Source organism: Parambassis ranga, chromosome 7, assembly GCF_900634625.1.
Source record: "Parambassis ranga chromosome 7, fParRan2.1, whole genome shotgun sequence".
Classification (NCBI taxonomy): domain Eukaryota; kingdom Metazoa; phylum Chordata; class Actinopteri; family Ambassidae; genus Parambassis; species Parambassis ranga.
This window is the reverse complement of record NC_041028.1, coordinates 19,758,775-19,780,292: the sequence shown is the minus strand read 5'-3', so window position 1 is coordinate 19,780,292 and position 21,518 is coordinate 19,758,775. Positions and strand designations below refer to the sequence as shown.

Below are 21,518 nucleotides of genomic sequence, written 5' to 3'. Positions count from 1 at the left end.
TGGCATCACACCGTGGACTCGTCTCTGTACTCGTTCTACTGGATCTCAGTGCTGCCTTCGAGTAGATCATCGTATCCTGCTCCACAGATTAGAACATGAGATTAGGATTACAGGAACAGCACTGCGCTGGTTTAACTCATATTTATCTGACAGATTTCACTTTGTTCATGCTAACGATGTTTCCTCCTCATGTACAAGGGTTAATCACGGTGTTCCACAGGGTTCTGTGCTCAGACCGATCTTGTTCACCCTCTACATGCTCCCTCTAGGAAACATCATCCAGAAGCACGGCATAAACTTTCATTGTTATGCTGATGATACCCAGCTGTATTTATCCATGAAGCCTGAAGAAACGGAGCCGCTAGTCAGAATCAGAATCGAGTTTATTGCCATGTAAGTGAGGAAACACATTACTAGGAATATGCCTTAGTGTTTAGTGCAAGAATGCACTAAAAGCACCGACCGTTCAAAGCGCCCTTTTGGCTCTCTAAAGGACATAAGGGACTGGATGACCTCCAACTTTTTACTATTAAACTCGGACAAGACTGAGGTCATTGTTTTTGGACCTAAACGTCTCAGAACTAGATTATCAGATAATACTTTCTCTCTGGATTGGACATTACTTTGTCCTCCAGTACAACTGTGAGGAACCTCAGAGTTATCTTTGATCAAGACATGTCGTTTGTCTCTCATATTAAACAGGTCTCTAAGACCGCTTTCTTTCACCTGCGTAATATTGCTAAGATCAGGAGCATCCTCTCAGAGTGATGCTGAAAAGCTCATCCATGCTTTTGTCACTTCTTGATTTGGACTTGATTGTACCATATGTTCCTAATAGGACACTCAGATCTCTGGGTGCAGGTTTACTTGTAGTTCCTAGGATTCATAAAAGTAGAATGGGAAGACGAGCCTTTAGCTATCAGGCACCGCTACTACGGAACCAGTTACCAATCTGGGTCCAAGAGGCAGACACTGCCTCCACCTTTAAGACTAGACTTAAAACTTTTCTGTTTAGAAAGGTGTATAGTTAGCCTTAAACATAGTGTGTAGGGCTGATAGGTATAGCTGTCGGGGGGCACAAACATGATCTACTGAGCAGTTTTCACCCTCTGACCTCTCCTCAACTCTCCTTAGTCTGGCTCATACTGGTAATACCATCTCATAATCTGTGTTTACTGTCTTCCTTGTAGTTTTGTGCCTCGCTCTCTCTCTCTCTCTTTGCAGGTCTCAAGACCTGCATGCTGACCTGCAGTCCGGCCCCTGATCTCTCCTGTGCTCATCGACTTCACTAGCCTCTGCTGCTCATCTTTGTTTTAATTGCTATCAAATTACTATTACTACTTATGGACTGACGATATATATAGATATCCATTATAATATTATCACTGTTTCATTTACTTGCTTGTCATGTTTGCTCTGTACTGTATCATTTTTGCTGCATGTTTGCTCTCTCTCTCTCTCTCTCTCTCTCTTTCTCTCTCTCTCCTTCATCCTCTCTGTCCTGTCTCCCTCTTCTTCTCCTCCTCTACCCGGCCGACTAGCAGCAGGACTGGTTCCTCCTTAAGTAGACGGATCCTGCTCAAGGTTTCTTCCTCTTAAAGGGAGTTTTTCCTTGCCACAGTGCTCTTAGGGGGGTTCAGGCTCTGGGTCTCATGCTCTGGGTTTCTGTGAAGCGCTTTGAGACAATTTCTGATTGTAAAATGTGCTATATAAAAAAGAAGAGAAAAAAAATTTGTTGCTGGCAATGCGTTTAGATCTTGCAGTCTTGCCATAACCACATGTTGTGATTACACTATGAAACATGATTAGGTTATCTTTAGGCAAAAAGCAATCCTAATATTGCTTCAAAGACAAATTATCATCTAAAAAAAACACATAAAAGTAATGCATATTGCAGACGATAATTACAGCTGTGAGCACAGTACACAAATTACAACTAATGTGACATCAAACTGCAGAGAAATCTGCAAAATTTTAATTTAAAAACAGTCTTTTATTCCTTTCTAAAACGATTTTATGTCATGGTGTATAAATAATGTAAGATTCGAGACATTCTGTGTGCAGTAACTACAGATTTGAAGCTATTTATGGGTTTTACCTTTTAAACTATTTTTAAATTGTTGCCCTGACCTCAGTTCTGTGCCATTCTGCATTATGAGACCACACCGCACTGTTCTTACAAAGCTGGCATTGCAGCAGAAAAACGATGCATGTTGATGAAAACAATACACTCAGACACCAGTTGACACACACTATTCCCATCCCTCTAATCCAATCAGATTTCTGTGTAAGGGCATACTCACAGAGTACAGTGGAAATATCCACCTGCTTTGAGAGACAGATGCTCTAGATGAATCTGAGTGTTGCTGCTGATTCTATGAAATGTTTCGGAACAGTCAGCACCATGAGGTCGTCACCTAGTGTGGTTTTAAAAAACGGTGTGTTTTGTCCACAGTCTGTGGAATTTCTTGCCTCCTTTATGTGTTTGACAACAGTTGTGTTACACGGAGGTATGGCCGATGCACAGTTACAGTAAATTTTGAATGTGTCCTCAAGTGAAGTAACCAAAACCATTAGATGCTCTGATGAAACTGGCTCTCCTGAGTAGCTCTCCTCTCCAGGAGTGGAAGACCAAGAGTTACCTCTGCTGCAGAGGATTAGTTCATCAGAGTCAGCGGCCTAAAAAACTGCACATGAACATCACTTCAGATCAGAGCCCACAATAATGCTTTACATAGGTCAATTTGCAAACACATGCAACATCAAGAAACAAGGAATGGACATTAGAAGCAAGGAAGGATCGAATACAGAGTGTTTCTCAAAGACGTTTGATAAGAAACAGTCAGATGAAAAAGTGTATTATACAAAGACGGTAAAAGTGTTTCGGTTTCCTTTTGCTTTCATCTAAAGATCTAAAGGAACGAGAAGCTGCTGCACAGATCAATAACTAATAACAATTAATTAGGTTAATAGTGTAATCAATAAAGAGAATATTGACTCCTAAAGGACCAGAGGAGGTCAGCATATGCTGACCTGAAAATTGTACAACAAAAAGATTTTACCAGTCGTCATAATGCTGGATGAGGATTTTTACTCATATCTCATTGCATGTTTTTCTACCAAGAAACTAGTCTAGGATGTGTTTAGCCCGGTGTAATACAAATGCTGGAGGTTTCAATGCCTCGACTAACAGATAACATAAAACTTCAGTCCCGCTCCTTTGTAGAAAGTAATAATCAGCTGACATGCTTTAAAATGAAACTGTGGGTGTGTGTGTGTTCTGACAAAATAAATTTTTCTCTTCTTACACTGAGGAGTCAAACATATGTCACAAGTTTTCCCTCACTTTCCGTTTCGGTTTTCTCCGATTTACTGTCACTATCACTCCTGCAGATGATGTTTACATGTATGCTTAATTCCCTTTACCTTATTCCGATATATTAATAAAGATGAAAAGTAAAAGAGAAAAAGTCCAAGAGCTTTTAGAGCTGTTAGCTGTCAGTGTGAAAAAACAAGTGTGTTACTAAATATTGTGTTTGTTTATGATCATTAAAATGATTTTATGATAAATTAAGTCAAATTTAGTCATATATGTACAATAAAGTAATTTTCAAGAAAAAAATAACACTGTAGAGTGCAAGAGCACCCCATCATTTGTGATAAATGAAACAATTAAAAATCACAACCACATTAAGAACGTGATAGCATCTATGCAGCAGCATGAAAATGGCTGAGATCAGCACCACGGACAGAGGCAGTCTCCAAGTGCAATTACCATAACTCACCAGCAGAGAGACAGGCAGATACTGTTGAGCTGTGAGCTGTGTAAGAGCTACTAAAAAAATTAACTATGCAGTCTAATGTGCTGCTAGTAATAAAGAAAAAGATGGCAGAATTTATAAGATAGAAAAGCAGAGAGAGATGCAAAGGCAAAACGAGCAGCACATATAAACATGGGCCCAAATACATACTAAATCTTTCCCTATTGGTTCTTCTTCTACCATTTCCCTCGTGTTCCCTTCCCCCTCTGCATCATTGTACAGTACAACCCTAACCTATTTGCTCGTTCCCACCTTACTCTCCCTTAGCCATCCATCACTCCCTCTAGCTCTTTTCCCTTCTCGCTTCTCGCTCACCCTCCCATGGTGTTTGTGAGAAACTGTATTTCTCAGATTTGTCACTATGAATGCAATAACAGAATGTGTATGTGCATCTGTGCATGTGTGTGGGGGGCAGCTCTGAGTCATTATAAGGACACTGCGTGCATATGTATGTTTCCACTTCACCATTAATCACCATGTCTCCCACTGAGCAGAGCAGATGAACAACATGACAGAACCAAATCAACAACCCACCTCTGAATTACACAAGGGCGGATATTACCTATTTATGCACATGTAAATGTTTATGCATGTATTTCATATACTTATCTTTAAAGTTCATGTAATATGTCTGATTATGACATATTACATATATATATATATATATATATATATATATATATATATATATATATATATATATATATATATATATATATATATTTATCATGTGAGCACACATATTATAAATTTACACAAGGTTTAGCACAATCAGTTCTTGTGGTAGTAATGTGCACCAACACCCACCAGGTGGCACAAAGGAGCAGTCCATAGCAGCAGTGGCTGGTGTTCAACTCCAGAAAGATTAAATGGTCTCTAAACCATCAACTGCATCAACATGCGAAAGACAATAAGAAGTGCATTTTATTTGCCAATAGATAGTTTTAAATGTACACATTAAGATTTATAATGCCGTCCAGTTGGTGTTCTATATTGACTCTATATTGATTGTATACATTGTATTGACAGTGTACAGTACAATTTAGTATGGTGATGATAAGCCAAGCTAGCAACGGAAAAAAAAAAGAAAAAACCATCCAGATGATTACATCTCAATGTGTACTCCCTTGTGCTACAGTTCAAGTACTGACCTGGTTATGTTTTTAAATCATAAGCATACAGACCTATAACTTAGAAAGGTGTAAAATTGCTACTGATGTTAAGATGAAGCCCCGTTTTAGCCTGTCCCCCCACATAATAGTTGCCCTGTGTGTGTGTGTGTCTGTGTATTGTCAGAAACATACTACTGTTCTCTTTTAAAGTGACTACTTTAATGTTATACACATACTACTACAGTTTCTACATTTACTATCCTCTCTGCTACATTTACTATCAGATGGTCATGGTAAGAAATAGAGAAAATGATTTATGTCACTAATGACCTCTAATATTTGTGTGTGGTGGTGGTTGGTGGTTATGGTTCCATCCTTGATAATGTGGTCTTGGTCAAGGATAGGTCCAGTCTCTACTTAACATAATGTCCTCTGTGTTTATCAACTGTGTGTTACTACAGACTCTTTCTCCAGCTTCTAATGTTAATTACATAAACAAGCCATCAAACCACTGCAGAAAAAAATGTCTATGTATGTACATGTGCACAGACTTGACATTGCAGGGTGCTAAATAAGTCAGAGTGAGCAAATGAATGGAAAGATGATGAGTAGAAAAGAGTGATGAAAAATAGAAAGAACGAGAGAAATACAAAAGCAAAGAGAAGAATTGTTGATTTATACTCAAAACAGGGCGATGAACATAAAAGTTGCCAGTTTAAATTCAAAAAGAGACTGAGAGGAGATAAAAGGAACAGTTGGAGAGGAGGTGGCTGGACAGAGGCTGGAAATGTAGGGAAAGGAAAAAATGAGAACAGAGAATGGTGAGTTGTTGTATTATTAATTGTAGTGAGATGTCCTAAAGTGCAGGAGCATCCAGTAGGAGTTTTTTGCAGCTGGTGCTCTTATCCTCTATTTCTGTTCTGACTTTCTAAATACAGACATATGACTCACTTCATCCTTACTTCTATCTCCTGACTCTAACTATGCAGTGTTTGTCTGCAACTTCTTCTAGTGCATAGCAGCAGTGAATGGTGTGAAATCAGAAAGGGCAATACTGACACTTTGATTCAATGATTCCTGTACCAACTGCACAGCAGTTCTACTTGAATTAAAATTCACTCAGCATATTTTGACCAGTACTTTTGACCAATACTACTCTGCAGAAAAATAGAATTGTGCCTCCTTTCACTATAAACTGTGGGAATTACTTTACTTTAAGTTATTATTAAAATTAGGAAGCCAAGAAGTGTAGAAATACACTGAGAAATATTAAATTACCTTAATATTAATTAAGTTAACATCATTTAGCTACACCAATTATGGCTATTGGGTAAAGATTTTAAAATTCTATTAAAATATTTTTACCAGCATGTTTTACCAGGTAATAGTTGTAAGCATTTGTATTTTAATTATGGATTATATAATAATAATATATAACATTATATAATATGTATTATGTGGGCCATGTGACAGTGTTGTTTAATACACAGTATTGCATTCATGCATGAAACAAAAATAACACACAGTCAGTCAGATGGACACCATGAGCAGGTGCTAGTGAATGAGTGAATGAGGCCATTCTTTGCTGCAGTCTGTCACTCAGGTTTTAACAACTGTCACTACTGATGTCACAGAAATTATTTCGGTTACTGTACACCTGGATGTGCATGTATCAGGCAACTTGCATCATCACATATGAAGCTATACACTACTGACTGATAGAAACTGATATGCAACTTGGTCTATTCAGGAAACTTCTACATTTCATACAGATACTACTATACTTTCTTACTTTTACTGCCATACACACACTACTATACCCTCTTACACTTACTACCATACTCTCATACACACACTGCTGTACTGTCTTTACTGTCATACTCATATACATATTACTAGACTACTCTCATACACATACACTCCCACAGTTACTATCATGCTTTCTTTTACATACTACTATACTCTCTAACATTTTCTATCATACTCTCATACACATACTACTGTACTCCCTTACATTAACCACCATACTGTCATACACACACTTCTATACTCCCTCACATTTATTGTCATGTTTTCTTATACTGTATTAAATATACTACCCTATTGTAAAACATTTACTATTAGATAGTAAGAGTGCAGTAGTAAGAGAGTATCATAGTGAAAATGATTTATGTCTATAATGACCTCTCATATTTGTGTGTGTGTGTTGTGTCTGTCTTCCCTCTGGACTGGAGGCTGAATATGATCCCACTCTTTATGTCCAGTTTCCTTTTCTCTTCATTTCTCTTTCCATCTGTATGTTGTCATTTTTATTCCTCCCTGTTTCTCTGCATGAGCTTTGCTGTGAGTTCTTCCTCAACATTTCCAACAGTGTCTTTATTGCCACTCCTTTTAATATTGATGAATTCTTTTTCATCTTTGCTGTGTATGGTGTCTGTCCATCTTTTTTCTCGTCTTGTTTGAAGAGCTACATTAGGAGTAGTGAACAATGCTGTATCATCATTATATATATATTTTCTTTTACTTGGCAAATCTTACTTTTCAGTGCTTCATGCCACTTGTTTAGAGCCAGGCAATAACCCACATTGCACATCAGATAGTAAGTCCTGATATGTGAGACAGTATTACGATGATTTATCACGGTCCAAATAACATTTCGACCCTTTCTCTCTCCTTGCTGTGTGTTTGTGTGCCTGTGTGTTTATCACATCTTTTACAGTAGTAGTAGAGGTAGTTATATATAACCTTGTATAATATCTTAAGGTCTATACAACACCGTAAGCAACTGCACTCCCAGGACCCTGAAGGCATCATGCTGCCTCCAAGTAAATACAGCATGAGTCATTCTGAATATGCCTGACTGAGTGACTGAGTTACACGCATCCTTGATTCTTTTCTTTCATCTGTTTCTTCCATCAGTTATTCTCTATCCTTTTATATGCACATCTCCCTTCATGAACTTACAAACCCACTTTGTTCCTTATACCGTTCATCTGTTTCTGTCTGTGTATCTATTTTAATACTTTAACGCTGATTTCTCTTTGTACCTTTTCTAAATATTCCTTTCCTTTTCTACTGCTTTCTATTGTGCTTTCAGCTCAGAGACATTTAGACTGATAAAAGAGCCTCAGCCTTACACCTTTTCATTGTGTCATGAAGAAGAAAATCTTTTATTTTTTCTCTCTCTTTGCGCTACCCTTTTTCAGCCCTCTACTCTTTAATGCTTTCTCCCCATCATCTGTTTCTATTTATATCTGATCATTTTTATAACTCTTTTTCATAATTCTGCACATGGGTGTGTGTTCTCCTACCTCTACCAGATGTGGTGCCGGGTTGAAGCCACATAGGTTGCACACTTGGCTCTGACACTGCGTACAGGTGTTGTAGTTGGGTGGATCAGAGCTGCCAATATTCAGCTCCGTTTTACAAAGAGGACAGTTCACTTTGGGCTTCACAGGTTCTGGAGCCACCACAGGCGCTGACACGGGTTCCTGTTTCTGCTGTATTTTCTGCAGATGAGCAGGTAATTGTTGATGGTGGTCATGCGGTTGCTGTCCCTGCGGTCCTTTCTGATGATGAGTGGGTGTCTGCTGTTGTGGCAGTTCTTGTTGATGGGGAATGCTCTGCTGCTGTTTCTTTTGGATTGGTCCGTGTGGTCCACCAATTAGGCCTCCGATTTGACTCTGTGGATGAGGACCACCCATTTGACTTGTCACTTGCGGTCCCCCCATCTGGCTTGGTGGATAAGGTCCTCCAATTTGGCTTGGCATTGAAGGACCTCCCATTTGGCTAGGAGCGTGAGGGCCCCCCATGCTGAATGGTTTGCTGCCAGGGGCCCCTTGTTGTTGCTGCCTGTTGTCTGGAGTTGCATTACTGAAGACAACCTTGCCTCGTGCAGGGCTTGGCTGGGTGGAGGCAGTGGGAAGAGGGTCAACATTGATCAGGGTACTAGCCTGATTGAGCAGCGAAGCCCCAAACCCAAACAGTTTGGTCAGGCCATCTTGGGCAGGAAGAGGGTTCTGACCCTGAGGTCTGTGGGCTGGAGAGGATCCAGCACTTCTAGTCTGGTCATGGGGCCTTGTCGTAGGCTGGTGCATTGGAGACCCACGTCCCAAATTAGGCTGGGAGGGTGCCTTTGTCAAACCAGGAAGGGGCACAGCACCAGGGTGGGGAATGCGAGGACCTCCTGGCTGCATGGGGCCTCCTGTATGACTTCTTGTATCCACTGGAGCTCCTGGACCTCTCTGGGAGTAAGGGTCAGACCTCATGCCCTGGTGAGGGGGTCCTGTCTGAGACTGTGGGCCACCTGGGCTTGGTTGTCTCTGTAAACCTGGTGTGGCATGAGGCTGAGTCTGAGACCCTGGCTGCGATGGATGGTATTGGGCAGACTGTGGTTGAGACGGTTGATACTGCTGGACCTGGGAATAAGGCTGTGACTGGGAGTAAGGTTGAGGTTGGCCATAGGACTGAAACTGAGGCTGCTGCTGCTGCTGCTGGGTGGGCTGACTCTGTGCCAAAGGTTTGGCCTGTGCTGCTGCTGTTGGCTGTGTTGGCTGAGGTGTAGGCTGCTGAGGCTGGACAATGGGTTTGGCTTGGTGGGAAGGAGAGTGAATCTGTTGTTGGCTCTTAGAGCGAGGTGTGGTCATATCAATACCGAGAGCTCTTTGCATCTGACAGTTCAGACACAACCACTCCTGGACCTGCAGACATGAAACAGAAAGGTATGATGTTAAACTTTCACAATCCTGTTTTCAAGGAAGAAAAAGTAAATAAGATGATAAGGCATGGCAATTGTTGTGTCAGTGAAGTTGAAGAAGTTCAAAGAAGTTTGGGTACTGATTGTTATTGTTCCACAGAATGTCCAAGGTGTAAACAGAATAGTCCATTAGGCAAAGGTCAGCAAAACCCTTGAGCCCCATTACACCTAATTCATGAATTTATCATGTCATCCTATCCATCACAAACCTTTAATTCTATATGACAGTGACTAGTATCTCAATAATCCCGTAGTATCCATTGCAAACTGCAATGGACTATTCCATTAATATGTCTATGATGATTCAGGTGTAAACAGTGCTGGAGACCCAGTGCCTGCTACTGAAAACAACAACAACAATGGTAAAGAGCAGCAAGAGGCTGCTGCATGTGTGTCCTTCTATCAATAAGAAGCTAATGCTACCTGGTTACAATGCAGCCAACCCAGGCTGCTTAGGTGATGCTGCTGCTACATCATGTGAAGCAACCTAACAGGACCCTCAACTTTCACTGAAAAGAGCAGTGACAAGCTGCTGCTAGTGCTAACAGCAGTGTCAACAAGCAAAAATGTTAATGAAAGAGCTGGCAAAAACCGTCTCCACCTTTAAGACCAGACTTAAAACCTTTTTGTTTAGTAAAGCATACAGTTAGCCTTAATAAACATAGTTTGTTAGACTGTTTGATTTTATAGATTTCTCTGGTGTATATTCAATTCAAATCAAACTTTATTTATATAGCACATTTCATACAGTATACTGTAACACAAAGTGCTTTACAAAAATAAAATAAGACCCCTAGACAAACACCCAGAATATATACCAAGCACACACACCTGCACCCATACACACTTCTACTTAAATCAAAAAGCAAAATAAAAACAAGATAAAAGGATATGGACCAAGAAAACACCATCATTACTTGTAAGGTTTGCAATGTGAGGAGACACTGAGGAAATGGAAATATACACCAGAGAAATCCATAAAATCAAACAGTCTAACAAACAATAAAACAATATAACTTAAAATGAGCTAAACGTGCTAACAGACCTATGCATACAATAAATAAATAAATAAATAAAAGCTTTCATAAAATCTAATGAGTTAAAACCACATAATAAAATAATAAAAACATAGATAGGCTAGATCTAAGAATGTATATATGTATGTATGTATGTTAAGTAAAGAAAAAAAACTAGAATTCTTGCCTTGCTCTTGTGGGCTTTAGGTTTTTGTAAAGCACCTTGAAACATTGGTGATTGTAAAATGCACTATATCAACTTAATCTGAATTGAATTGAATTGTCACTTGACATTTAGGATAAAATGGTGATGTCCAAAACATCATAGACCACTGTGACAGTTTCTGTTCTGCAATGCATAATATGAGCCGTGGTGGTGTACTATCATTTCACTCACATTTGTCTTTGTTTTTATTTGGCCCTTCTTGTACTACTTTTTTGTGTTTCCGTAAGCCCCTATGCCTATGTTCACCTTAGGCTCTTAAATTACTGAATCCACCACTGAGAATAGTGCTAATCAACCAGACAACTGGTTAAACCAACTGTATTGGTAGCAGTGCTCAGTTATTGCCAAGCTAAAACTGCATCCAAACATGAACATATGGTAAAACAATGCACACATACATATAAGAGACAAATATGGGCAAATAACATGACGATGCTACATCTTTCAAGATCTGAAACTAAAAATAACACCATCCCTCCTCCATCTCTACTTCTATCCTCCTCCCTCTGTCTGTTCTTCCATCCAGATGAGAGCTGATACTCCCTTGTATCCAGGCCTGACTTAGCTCTAATTCCTCTATGCAAAAATAAGCAGCTCTTTCAAATGCACCACCCTGCTCTTTTCCTCCTGCCAGAGCAAAATCTCTGCAAAATTCATGCATTTCTTTCATTCTGTCTTCCTATGATGCAATACACATCTACGTTATATTTGTATGTACTAGCTTGACACAATTACCCCATGTTCTCATAACCAGCCTGAAATCTTCATCTTTAACTAGAATTCCTACAACCACTGCTTTATTTCTTTCTCTCAACAACCCTTTTGTTTTGTTTTTTGTATTTTGTGTCCGATAAACTACATGTACAGCTAAAGAACGAGTCTCCCATATTCTTCTGTTGATGGTGAAGATGGTGAGTAGAAGATTGAGTGAAGTCGATGGGCAGAAAGACTAGGGGGGGGGGGCATCTGATTTTAATTAATCCCTGCTCACCCCTCTGCTTTATAAACTATATCACAAGAGACACTTGAAGGAATGAGGATACAGCAAGGGATAGAGGGATGGGAAAAAGGGATGGAGAGATGGAGAGAGCAAACTGAAGAGGGAAAGGAGTCAGCAGTTTTTTAAATCCAGGCAGCTCTTCAGCTCTTACTGTGTCAAGCTTAATCAACAGCACAGCAGCACAGAATATACACTTCTGCTTCACTGTGGTAGAGACCAGTGAATCCTCAATGCAGGTTATTGTTTTTGCAGAGGTAAAATAATTCAATTCTTCAATTCAATACTTCAATTATACAAACATTATTCTATAATTTACTGCCAACCTCTCAGTAAAATTAGGTGTATGTTTGACCTGACCTCCAGTCTCCAAAAAGTACAATAACTTAAAAACAAGTAGCGGAACACATTAGCCTGTGAATGGAGTTAAAAGATCTTAGTTCCTACTGTTGTTCTACCAAAAACTAATGTTTGTGCACCCAATACAGAGTTCTTATGTAGTCATGAACTGGGACAAGGTAATTCTGTTTGCAGACTCATCACACTGTAATAACACATTACCCTGCAGACAGACAACATCTAACATTCTTCACATCATCATCATCATCTGGCGCTCCACAGGCCTTCAGGCTAAATGAAGATTCCACAGCTGTGCCAGAAACTGATCGACCTGTCACAAAACAGCCCTGACAGGCATCTCAAACGCAACTTCAAGTTGCTACTCTGTGCATGGTTCACATTTATGTCTGTCAGTTTGCATATGTATGTCAGTCAGCCCAGAAAGTGTCAGGAATGACTGCAGATGTAGTTGCAAATGTATTTTCTAAAAGCAGCAAAATGAGCTCTGACAAAAGTGCTGATTCTAGCAGGAACTGACTGGGAATCATCCATCCATTTCTTAACCTGTTTTGTCCTGTACTACAGGGTCAAGGGGGCTACCCCAGCTGTCAATGGGCAAGAGGTGAAGTATGCCACACAGGTCACCAGTCTGTCACAGGTAATACAGCCAATTAGCCAAACATGCAGGACGTGAACACTCCACACACAGTGACCCCAGCCAGATTATGACTGTAATACAGAACTGTGCATGGGTGAAAATGTAAATGTGAAATATGAGAAAAGATTTTCTTTTTTTCCTATAAAGTTATTGAAATTACTACAGTATTGCAACAGCATTTCATGAAAAATCATGAGCTTCACAGGCAGAGTATTATAATCTGTCAGTCCAGGATTTCCTGGCATAGTTTGACTTGGATGTGGACCATCATGGAGTACATCACAGCATAAACATTGATGTCTTCTGGCCAGGGCCCTTATTAAGCATGTGAGGTGTGAGGCAGATTGGACAGTATATTATATCTTACTGTATCCCTATCGTTGTTGCAGTCTGTCCTCACCAGCAAACGATAATACAAGGTGGATGTTTTAGTCCTTGAAAATGTAACATGAGCGTATTTTTTTGGCGTGTTTCTATGTGATTATCCATGGAGGCCAGACCTGTGGTCATAGCCACAAATGATGACAGCAGAGGGACTGGTTTTACTTCTAAAATGTGTTTAATGTTATGAATTTATCTGTGTTTTATCATAACCTTACCAAGTTAGAAGATCATAAAATGCTTAATTGTGCTTCTTTGGACATAAGCATAGCAGAGGTTTAATTACTTGATTTAGTATGTTTTATTTTAATTATTTTGAACTGGTGACACTAAAAACCTCATGAAGCACTGAGACAATTGCATCAAAGGATGTCAGAAGTCTCCAAAAGATAGGCCTGTATGGCAACCTGTTTGAAAGTCTGATCGAGTCATATCACTTCAGACAACCATACATTGGTTTACTCATCTTCTCATGCAGACAGCAACTTAGTAGTCATTTGAAAGGCTTCTGACCAGTCTCCCCCTCTCTGCTCTTACCTTCTCCCCCTTTGTCTAATTATCCTCTTGCTTTTAGTGTTTGATGGAAGTGGACAATATATGGGCAATAATATGGCCATGTGTTTGACCTGACCCAATCATTTTTTTTCTGGTAGCTGAATGACTCATCCCAAACAAATAATAATAATAATAATAATTTTCAAGTTTCTATAGCAACACGGACAACATACATTATACAGGCTTAATTTCTCTGATTGGTGGTCTATGTCTATCCAAATGTGTCCAGGGGTGGTTTATTCATCCCTGCCTTAGAAATCCAACTTAAATCAACAGAGAACAGACTGATTTTTGTATAGAATACAAATTAGGATGGCTGGCCAGCTGGACAACTGCTGGTTTAGTGCTGCAGGTGCGGGTTCTGTTCTTCCAGTACCAACATAAGTTCTGTTTAGTAGATATACTGTAAGAATAGAGGCCATTACTTAATGACAAGCCGGTATGTCTTACTTTGTCAACATCTAATTCATAACGCTTTAAGGTACAATGCAGAAAGTTGAAAGTAGTTCATAAACAGTAAATTGAATGTGGCTCATCACTGTTTCATTTTCAGCCCTGCTCTGTCTGTCAGTATCCAGGTCTCTTTGGGAGTATCGGCACAAGGCATTAATAATTCACAGCATTTCATTAGCATTATAAATTCCTGCAAACTACTGGGCTTGCAGCTGTTCTCAGACATGTATGTGTGCAGGTCAGGTTTATGGTCTATGTGCAGACATAAGTGTGCCTGAATGCTTGCATAACTGTTTTTAAAACTGTGCCTGTATGTTTGTCTACTAATGCAGATTCAGTGTGTCCAGGTGTGTGTATGTGTGTGAGTGAGTGCTGACTGGATGACTTCCTCTGCTCCACTGGTGAATCCATGTAAAGACACTGTATGTCAAATCTTTAACATCTGGTGCACACCGCACAGAACACAAAAGCAGAGAGAGAGAGAGAGAGAGAGAGAGAGAGATAAGGTTAGAGAGAAACGCCAGGAGATAAGAGGTGGGAAAAGAGGGAGGAAGGTGATAAGGTGAGACGACAGCCTATATTAAAGGTAAGGTGGGAAGATAGTGAAAGCAGACTGCACTGAGACTTCCCCATTGCTTGTATCTGTTCAGAACAGTCCATGTGTGCACATAGATATCCACTACAGCATTAGGAAAGAGCGAAAATACAAATATCATCCATCTCCCAACAAATTAAAAAATGGCCTGCAACTTTTCCCCTCAGCTACAGAGACAAAGGTCCAACAGGACAATTCATAAAGAGTCATTACATTAGCAAAGGCTCACAAGAAAATTCCATTTGGAGAACTTAAAGTCAAACTGTTCATTATATTTATATTTATCTTCACCAATTCAACACTTTCAACAATTTTATCTCCCCATAATAAAGAATAGCAGCGAGAGCTATCAGGTGTTGCGTGACCAAAATTTAAAGACTAACCAAGATGTCTTTAGCAACAATGGGCAAGAACTTTCCAGCAAAAAATCCATTTACCTGCATTTGTATGAGCTCTAAAGTTTCTCAGAGGTCAGATAATTATAAAAAATAAAAACAAAAAATAAAACAACATTAACACTGTAATTTCAAGGCACTCAACTGTTTCAATAATATGTCAAACCTCAATAAACGAAGGTAAACAACATGCAAGCTATGAGTGAGCTCTGATGAGACTAAAGACATGTAGGCCGGCGGTATTACTCACTTATTTATTGTGGCTCATGCTGTTGCCATCACAATAACTCCCAGTAGACTTATTCTCCTTATTGTCCCAACACCACAGAGCTTCACCCATGGGAACATATACCATTGCCTGTCATCTCAGCATGCACACACTGCAGCATGTACAGTTATGTTCTAAGGTTAATGCCTCTTCTTTTAATTCTATTTTGTACAATATGAGTAATTTTCTTACTGTGCTATTATTTATTTAGCAGAAATGAAGCCAAAACAAAAAAACATGTTCAACGCTAAGGCTCCCCTTCCTGCTTCCATAGGATTTAATATGTTGAGCTGCAGCAGGTGCTGCTGATCATCAGTCCTTGACGAATTGAGCATCAGCAGGTGTACAGACCTCTATAAAAGGGTTATAGCAGTTTGAGCATTCAGGTGACAGTAAAAATCTATGGACAAAGCTTCCATGATGTCAGCTGTTTTTTTTTTATCATATCCCAGCACCAGACAGGACAGCACCCCAAAATAGATAAATAATTAACTGTGCGTCTTTGTTAAAATGTATTTATAAATGATTTTCTTGAGCTCATTTTTTGGCAGCCCTCATCAACAGTCTTACATCCATTTATTCTGCTTGTATTGTTATAGTATTTTAGCCAATGAGGCCAAATAGCATCTTCCCTCTCTGAGATAATCATGGCCTTGATGTATAACTTTCTATGATTGATTGATCTCAATAGCTGAGACCATCATTGTCAGAGGTAAGCCATCTACTTTTGAACTCAATCCACATTTCTGTCACCAGGAACACAAAAGAACACAAATGTTTGCAGCAAAGTCTTGATCACGCACAGTCCAAATATTTGCAATTTTACTTTTTTTTGCATATTTTTCAGGAAGCATGTGAAACCTGACCTAAATTACAGGCAACACACACAATGGAGATTTATTCATTAACAGTTTTTGTTGGTAATATTACTTAATATTAATATTACTTTCCTATCTGTACCACTCTTCATCCTCTTAAACTTCTCTCTATCTCATACTTCATCTACACACTACACTAAACCATTGACCTTCTGATACATTATTCCTCAATATATATATTCCAGAATTGTCTTTTAGGTAGGTCTCTGGTCTGCTTCTCTTCTACAATCATCAGCGTGTCCATGTTTGGAAGGACCTATCTTTCCAAGCAAGCATTGTTGACTTTCAGAGAGAGCAAATGCCTCAGCTCTGTCCTCCAGTAGGGGCCGACACAGCAATGACCATCCATCCCCAGCTGTTGAGCTGTGATAATTTAATGATTTAATGACTGCAAAATTTGGCAGCTAGCATTATCTCAGTAAATTACCCAGTTAAACATTGCCATCGTCATTTCCTGCATGACTTGCTGTGTTCAGTCTAAGCACAACATTAACCCTACTGAAAATTCATGCAGTATGCACGCACATAGTGTGTACAGTGCACCACATGTACGTGTATAATGGAAGTATGAGGCACAGAATATGAGAACTGCTGTTATACCCCAAAAATTAAATCATAAAACAATAACTGAAAATGTATAAGACCAAGCCCAACAGATATCGCCACATGCTCAATATTAAATATGTAGCATCATGTTTCTACCTGCAGCCATGTTGCTATAGACCCTGAATTGCACTGAATTGCCCACCCTGTTTTACTGAGCCTCAGCCCACATAAGAAAGCTGCCCTTGTTTCTCTTCATCATGAAAAAATCAGGAACCCCAGTTATATTGGCACTTATTATTCATTGTCAATGAATATGTAAGATGGAGTTCCTTGAGAACACAGAAGCTGAGCCAAAATATGTAACATAGCATTTATTGAAAGTCAAAGGAGTGCTGAGCTGAAAACAACTGCATTTCAGTTTTGGAGGTAAAAATATCTTATAAATAAAACATTTTTAGCAAATACCCAAAGACCAAGACCAAGTATTGGGAGTATGTCAGAGAGAGAAACTTGAAGCTTTTAAAGCCGAGGCTCTTTGAGGAAAGCTAAGCCTGCACTCCTAAAGGAATGCATTCATTTCAAAATGAATGCATTAGGTATAATAACAACAAAACATTCTGATGACCTCCTAAAGTCAAATTGGCAGAAATGTATAGATAAACTCAAACAGAATATTAACTTCTGGAGAACCCGCCCTATCTCTTTGGTTGGCAGGATGCAATTACAAATGGTTGTGCTATTCCAATTTCTTTCTCATTTCCAAGGTATCCCTTTCTACATATCTCTTAATATCTTTAACAGATTTGACCAACTAGGCCGAGGGGCAGTCTTATATTTTTACCAAGCATTGTTGAAACACATATCTAGGGACACTACTCCACACAGACAACCATGGGTGAGTGAGTTAAACATGGTGAATATAGATAAGTGTTCCGTCAGTGTTAGACACAATCTATTACAGTTCTAAAGACATTACATCGTCTTTATTACTGGAGAACGAAGATACACAAGTTTGATCCATCAATATCACCATTATGTTTCGGTGCAAGATTTCAGAGGGAACACTAGCACATACATTTTGGTCTTGTTCAAATTTTTCTGTGCTTCTCCAAAGCTTTAAATAAGAGTTTTAACCCAGACCCACTGAGTGCGGTCTTAGGTGGAACAGCGTCTTTGCCTACAGAGACCTACATTTGGGATGAGACAGCCTTGTTGCCTTTAAGCCTTTAAAGGATGCCTGAATTACAACACAGCTCAACCAATAGAAGAAAACTGTCAGTTCCTCAGTAATAAGCTGACATCTGCTACTACCGTATATCTAGCTGAGATCTGGTTGTTTAAATTATAATCATTATCCTCCATCAGAGGATAAATATATATCTTGTGATTTAGGTCACATTGGTCATGTCTGTCATAGTTTATGATCAACCAGCTCTATTTCTGCAGGGTGAAAGTGCTGTTACGGTGATAAATGTAGTATGTCATTAGCGAGAAATGTAAGATGTAATTACCACGTGTCATTAGCTTTGTTATTATCATCAGAAGCAATGCTTTGGATCATTGTCCTGTTCTACGGCCCAGTGTGGGCCAAGCTTTAACTGTTGGACAGATGTCCTCACATTTGTCTGTAGAACACTCTGGTGTCTAAATCTTGGCACTGCAAAATTAATAAACTTGTTCAGTCTTCTTTTATTCGTGCTGTCACATTAACATTGAGCATGCTCAGTGAGGTCTGTAGGCTCTGACATGTAGCTCTCTCACCCCAAGCAGCACAAAAAGTCTCTGGTACACCGCTTGCAATTTAAATGAAATTAATTTTGTTTCATCTTTGCTAAATGTGTTGTTACACAAAACATAACAAAAAGAAGGGTAATGACTTATGATAATAACATAAAAATACAACCTGAATGTTATTCTCATAACATCTGGCAGTTAGGGTGACAACAACTTTCTTTTAATATGAAGAAACCCTGAGAGCCTCTGACATTCAACTACAAATCAACCAATAATTAATAATGACACTTGGCTTGTGTACCTCTGAGGTCCTGCGTCTGCCACTGCCCACCTGTTCATTTCACAGGGCTTCCGCTTCATCCTGGCATCCTGCAGCCATTGAGGAAAAAAGCCAATTCATGAAGTCCTGTCTTTGCCTGAGATCCTCAGACCACATGAAATGACTAAACTTGAATTTGACTTGTGCTATGAATCAACACAGACTGTACAGACAGAGTATTAGTATCCTGTCTCTCCACAAACTACACACTGCTGCTACTTCTTTCTACCTCCTACACACTTTCAGCTGCTGAACTGAGTGGATCATGTAGTATTTGAAGTTAATAATAGACAACAAATCTGCCCTTCAACATCTAAAAATACTGACATTTCCTTACCAATGTCTCTCACCGGCTAGACGGTCAAACTAAGTCTCCATCTGCCTTAGTTAAATCTGCCATTCACAATCTAACCTGGAGGTAATTTGGAAAAAGAAGCTCTTCAACCATTCGAATTCAGCATAATCTTTTCTGTGCAGTCACCTATTGTCTAAAGTACAAGAAAACTGAAGTATCAGTACATTACAATTCACTTCTTTTACTCTAAAACGTACCTTTTTTTGTCTTGTGTGGGCGCAATTGAATTGAATTTAACACCTGGAATCTTTCAAATGTATTTGTGTCCTAACACTGACATTTTTATAATGTATTATAAAGCAGTAGATAGATAGATAGATAGATAGATAGATAGATAGATAGATAGATAGATAGATAGATAGATAGATAGATAGATAGATAGATAGATAGATCGTCTGCAAATATATTTATTCCATGTATTATACCATGAACCAGCAAGTGAGTTTTTCCCCCATGGCTTGAATAACTCACATCAATGAGTTGCAAATACATGTTGTGTGGGTGTTTCAGTATCCCTCATCCATATTCATTGGGGCTCCAACATTCAGGGTTTATCCTTTTACGGTGCAAAACTCACACGCACACCTTACATCACACCGAAAACATCAAATGAACAGGTTAATGTGATTCATTTCAAGATTTTACTTATCCATTTTAGAAAGAAAAATACTACCTGTAATTTTGTGCTGAGAGTTCTCTCTCCCTCCCCCACTACACTTACTGGTAGTTGATAGTAAATGTCTGTTATCATATTTTTTAATGAGCATTTACAGTATAAAACATGATCTAGAGATAAACGAGCCAATTAAAGAAAAAAAATTAAAGTATAGCACCTTTCTTAAATAGCTCGTAAACTTCGGCTTCCTTCAACATAATGTGCTTTTACTGACTCAATTAAGGGATAATTAATGAATTAATCAGTGTAGGAACAATTACGTGTAATGCAATGTAATTATATAATGTCATTATTATATACATATATAATGACTGGACCAGAATGGTATATTTAATCATCCCAAGTTTGACAATATTTTATATATTAATTATACTGTATATTAAGGCATATAATAGGCTGCCCTTATTAAATACCATGACCAGGAGAATGCCTGTGCATGTAGGATAAATGTACTTTTCCAAAGATCTCCATTGCCTACCATCCATCTGTCCATCTCACCACACAAGGTAAAGATAACGCAAACTTTCAAGAAAACTCTACAAGTCAGAATCAGCATCGAGTTTATTGCCATGTAAGTGAAGAATCACATTACTAGGAATTTGCCTTGGTGTTTAGTGCATGAGTGCACCAAAAGCACCAGGGCGACCGTGTTAGGCGCCCTCTTGATGCCAGATGCCTTGCTTTAACCTTCTGAATGAAAATAGCCTGGATGACTCAGAATCTGCATCAACTTGTTGAAACAGACTTACCTCAGTGAGGTGGGGGTTGGGGTTGAATCCACACTGGTTGCAGACAGTGGCCTTACACTGGGTGCAAGTGTTGTAATTGGGTACAGCCGGTGGGTTGGACAGCTCTGTGGTGGTACACACAGGGCACAGTTTGCTGCTTGGCATGGGTGCGATCTGTGGCACAGAGTAAGGTGAGGTGGGTGTCACACCGCGGTCAGGAGAGATGGAGGGAGACCGGCCTGTCCTGGTGCTGCCTAAACCACTAAAGTCAACTTGGAGGTTTCGACGGGAGGCATGCTGACCTGGACTTTGGCCCCCATGGCCTCCCATGCCAGATCCAGCTGAATCCCTCCCATGGCCAGTCCCTTGGCCCTGACCCATACCAGGCTTTTGGCTAGACTGCATATGTTGAGGGGAAGTTGTACTCTCATGACTGGCCAGGCGATAAGGCTCACCTGCTCTTGATCCTATTCCTCCACCAGAACCCATGCCTGCTCCTGTTCCTCCCCTACCCATTCCTCCCCCCATTCCTCCTCCTCCGATACCTCCCATCCCTGTTCCCATTCCACCCATTCCTCCTCCTCCCATTCCACCCATTCCTCCTCCCATTCCCCCTCCTCCCATTCCACCCATTCCTCCTCCCATTCCACCCATCCCTCCTCCTCCCATTCCACCCATCCCTCCTCCTCCCATTCCACCCATCCCTGCTC

General features: G+C 39.6%; 1 protein-coding gene across 1 annotated transcript in view; it reads right to left on the bottom strand.

The window, feature by feature from the left end:
* Positions 1 to 21,518, bottom strand: part of bsna (bassoon presynaptic cytomatrix protein a) — a 53,107-nt gene that overhangs the window by 31,444 nt on the left and 145 nt on the right. Inside the window, exons 2-3 of the mRNA XM_028410190.1 lie at positions 20,830 to 21,299; positions 8,245 to 9,633 (exon numbers count right to left, since the gene is read on the bottom strand). Coding sequence (XP_028265991.1) covers positions 8,245 to 9,633; positions 20,830 to 21,299 — 1,859 coding nt within the window. The remainder of the gene's footprint in view (positions 1 to 8,244; positions 9,634 to 20,829; positions 21,300 to 21,518) is intronic.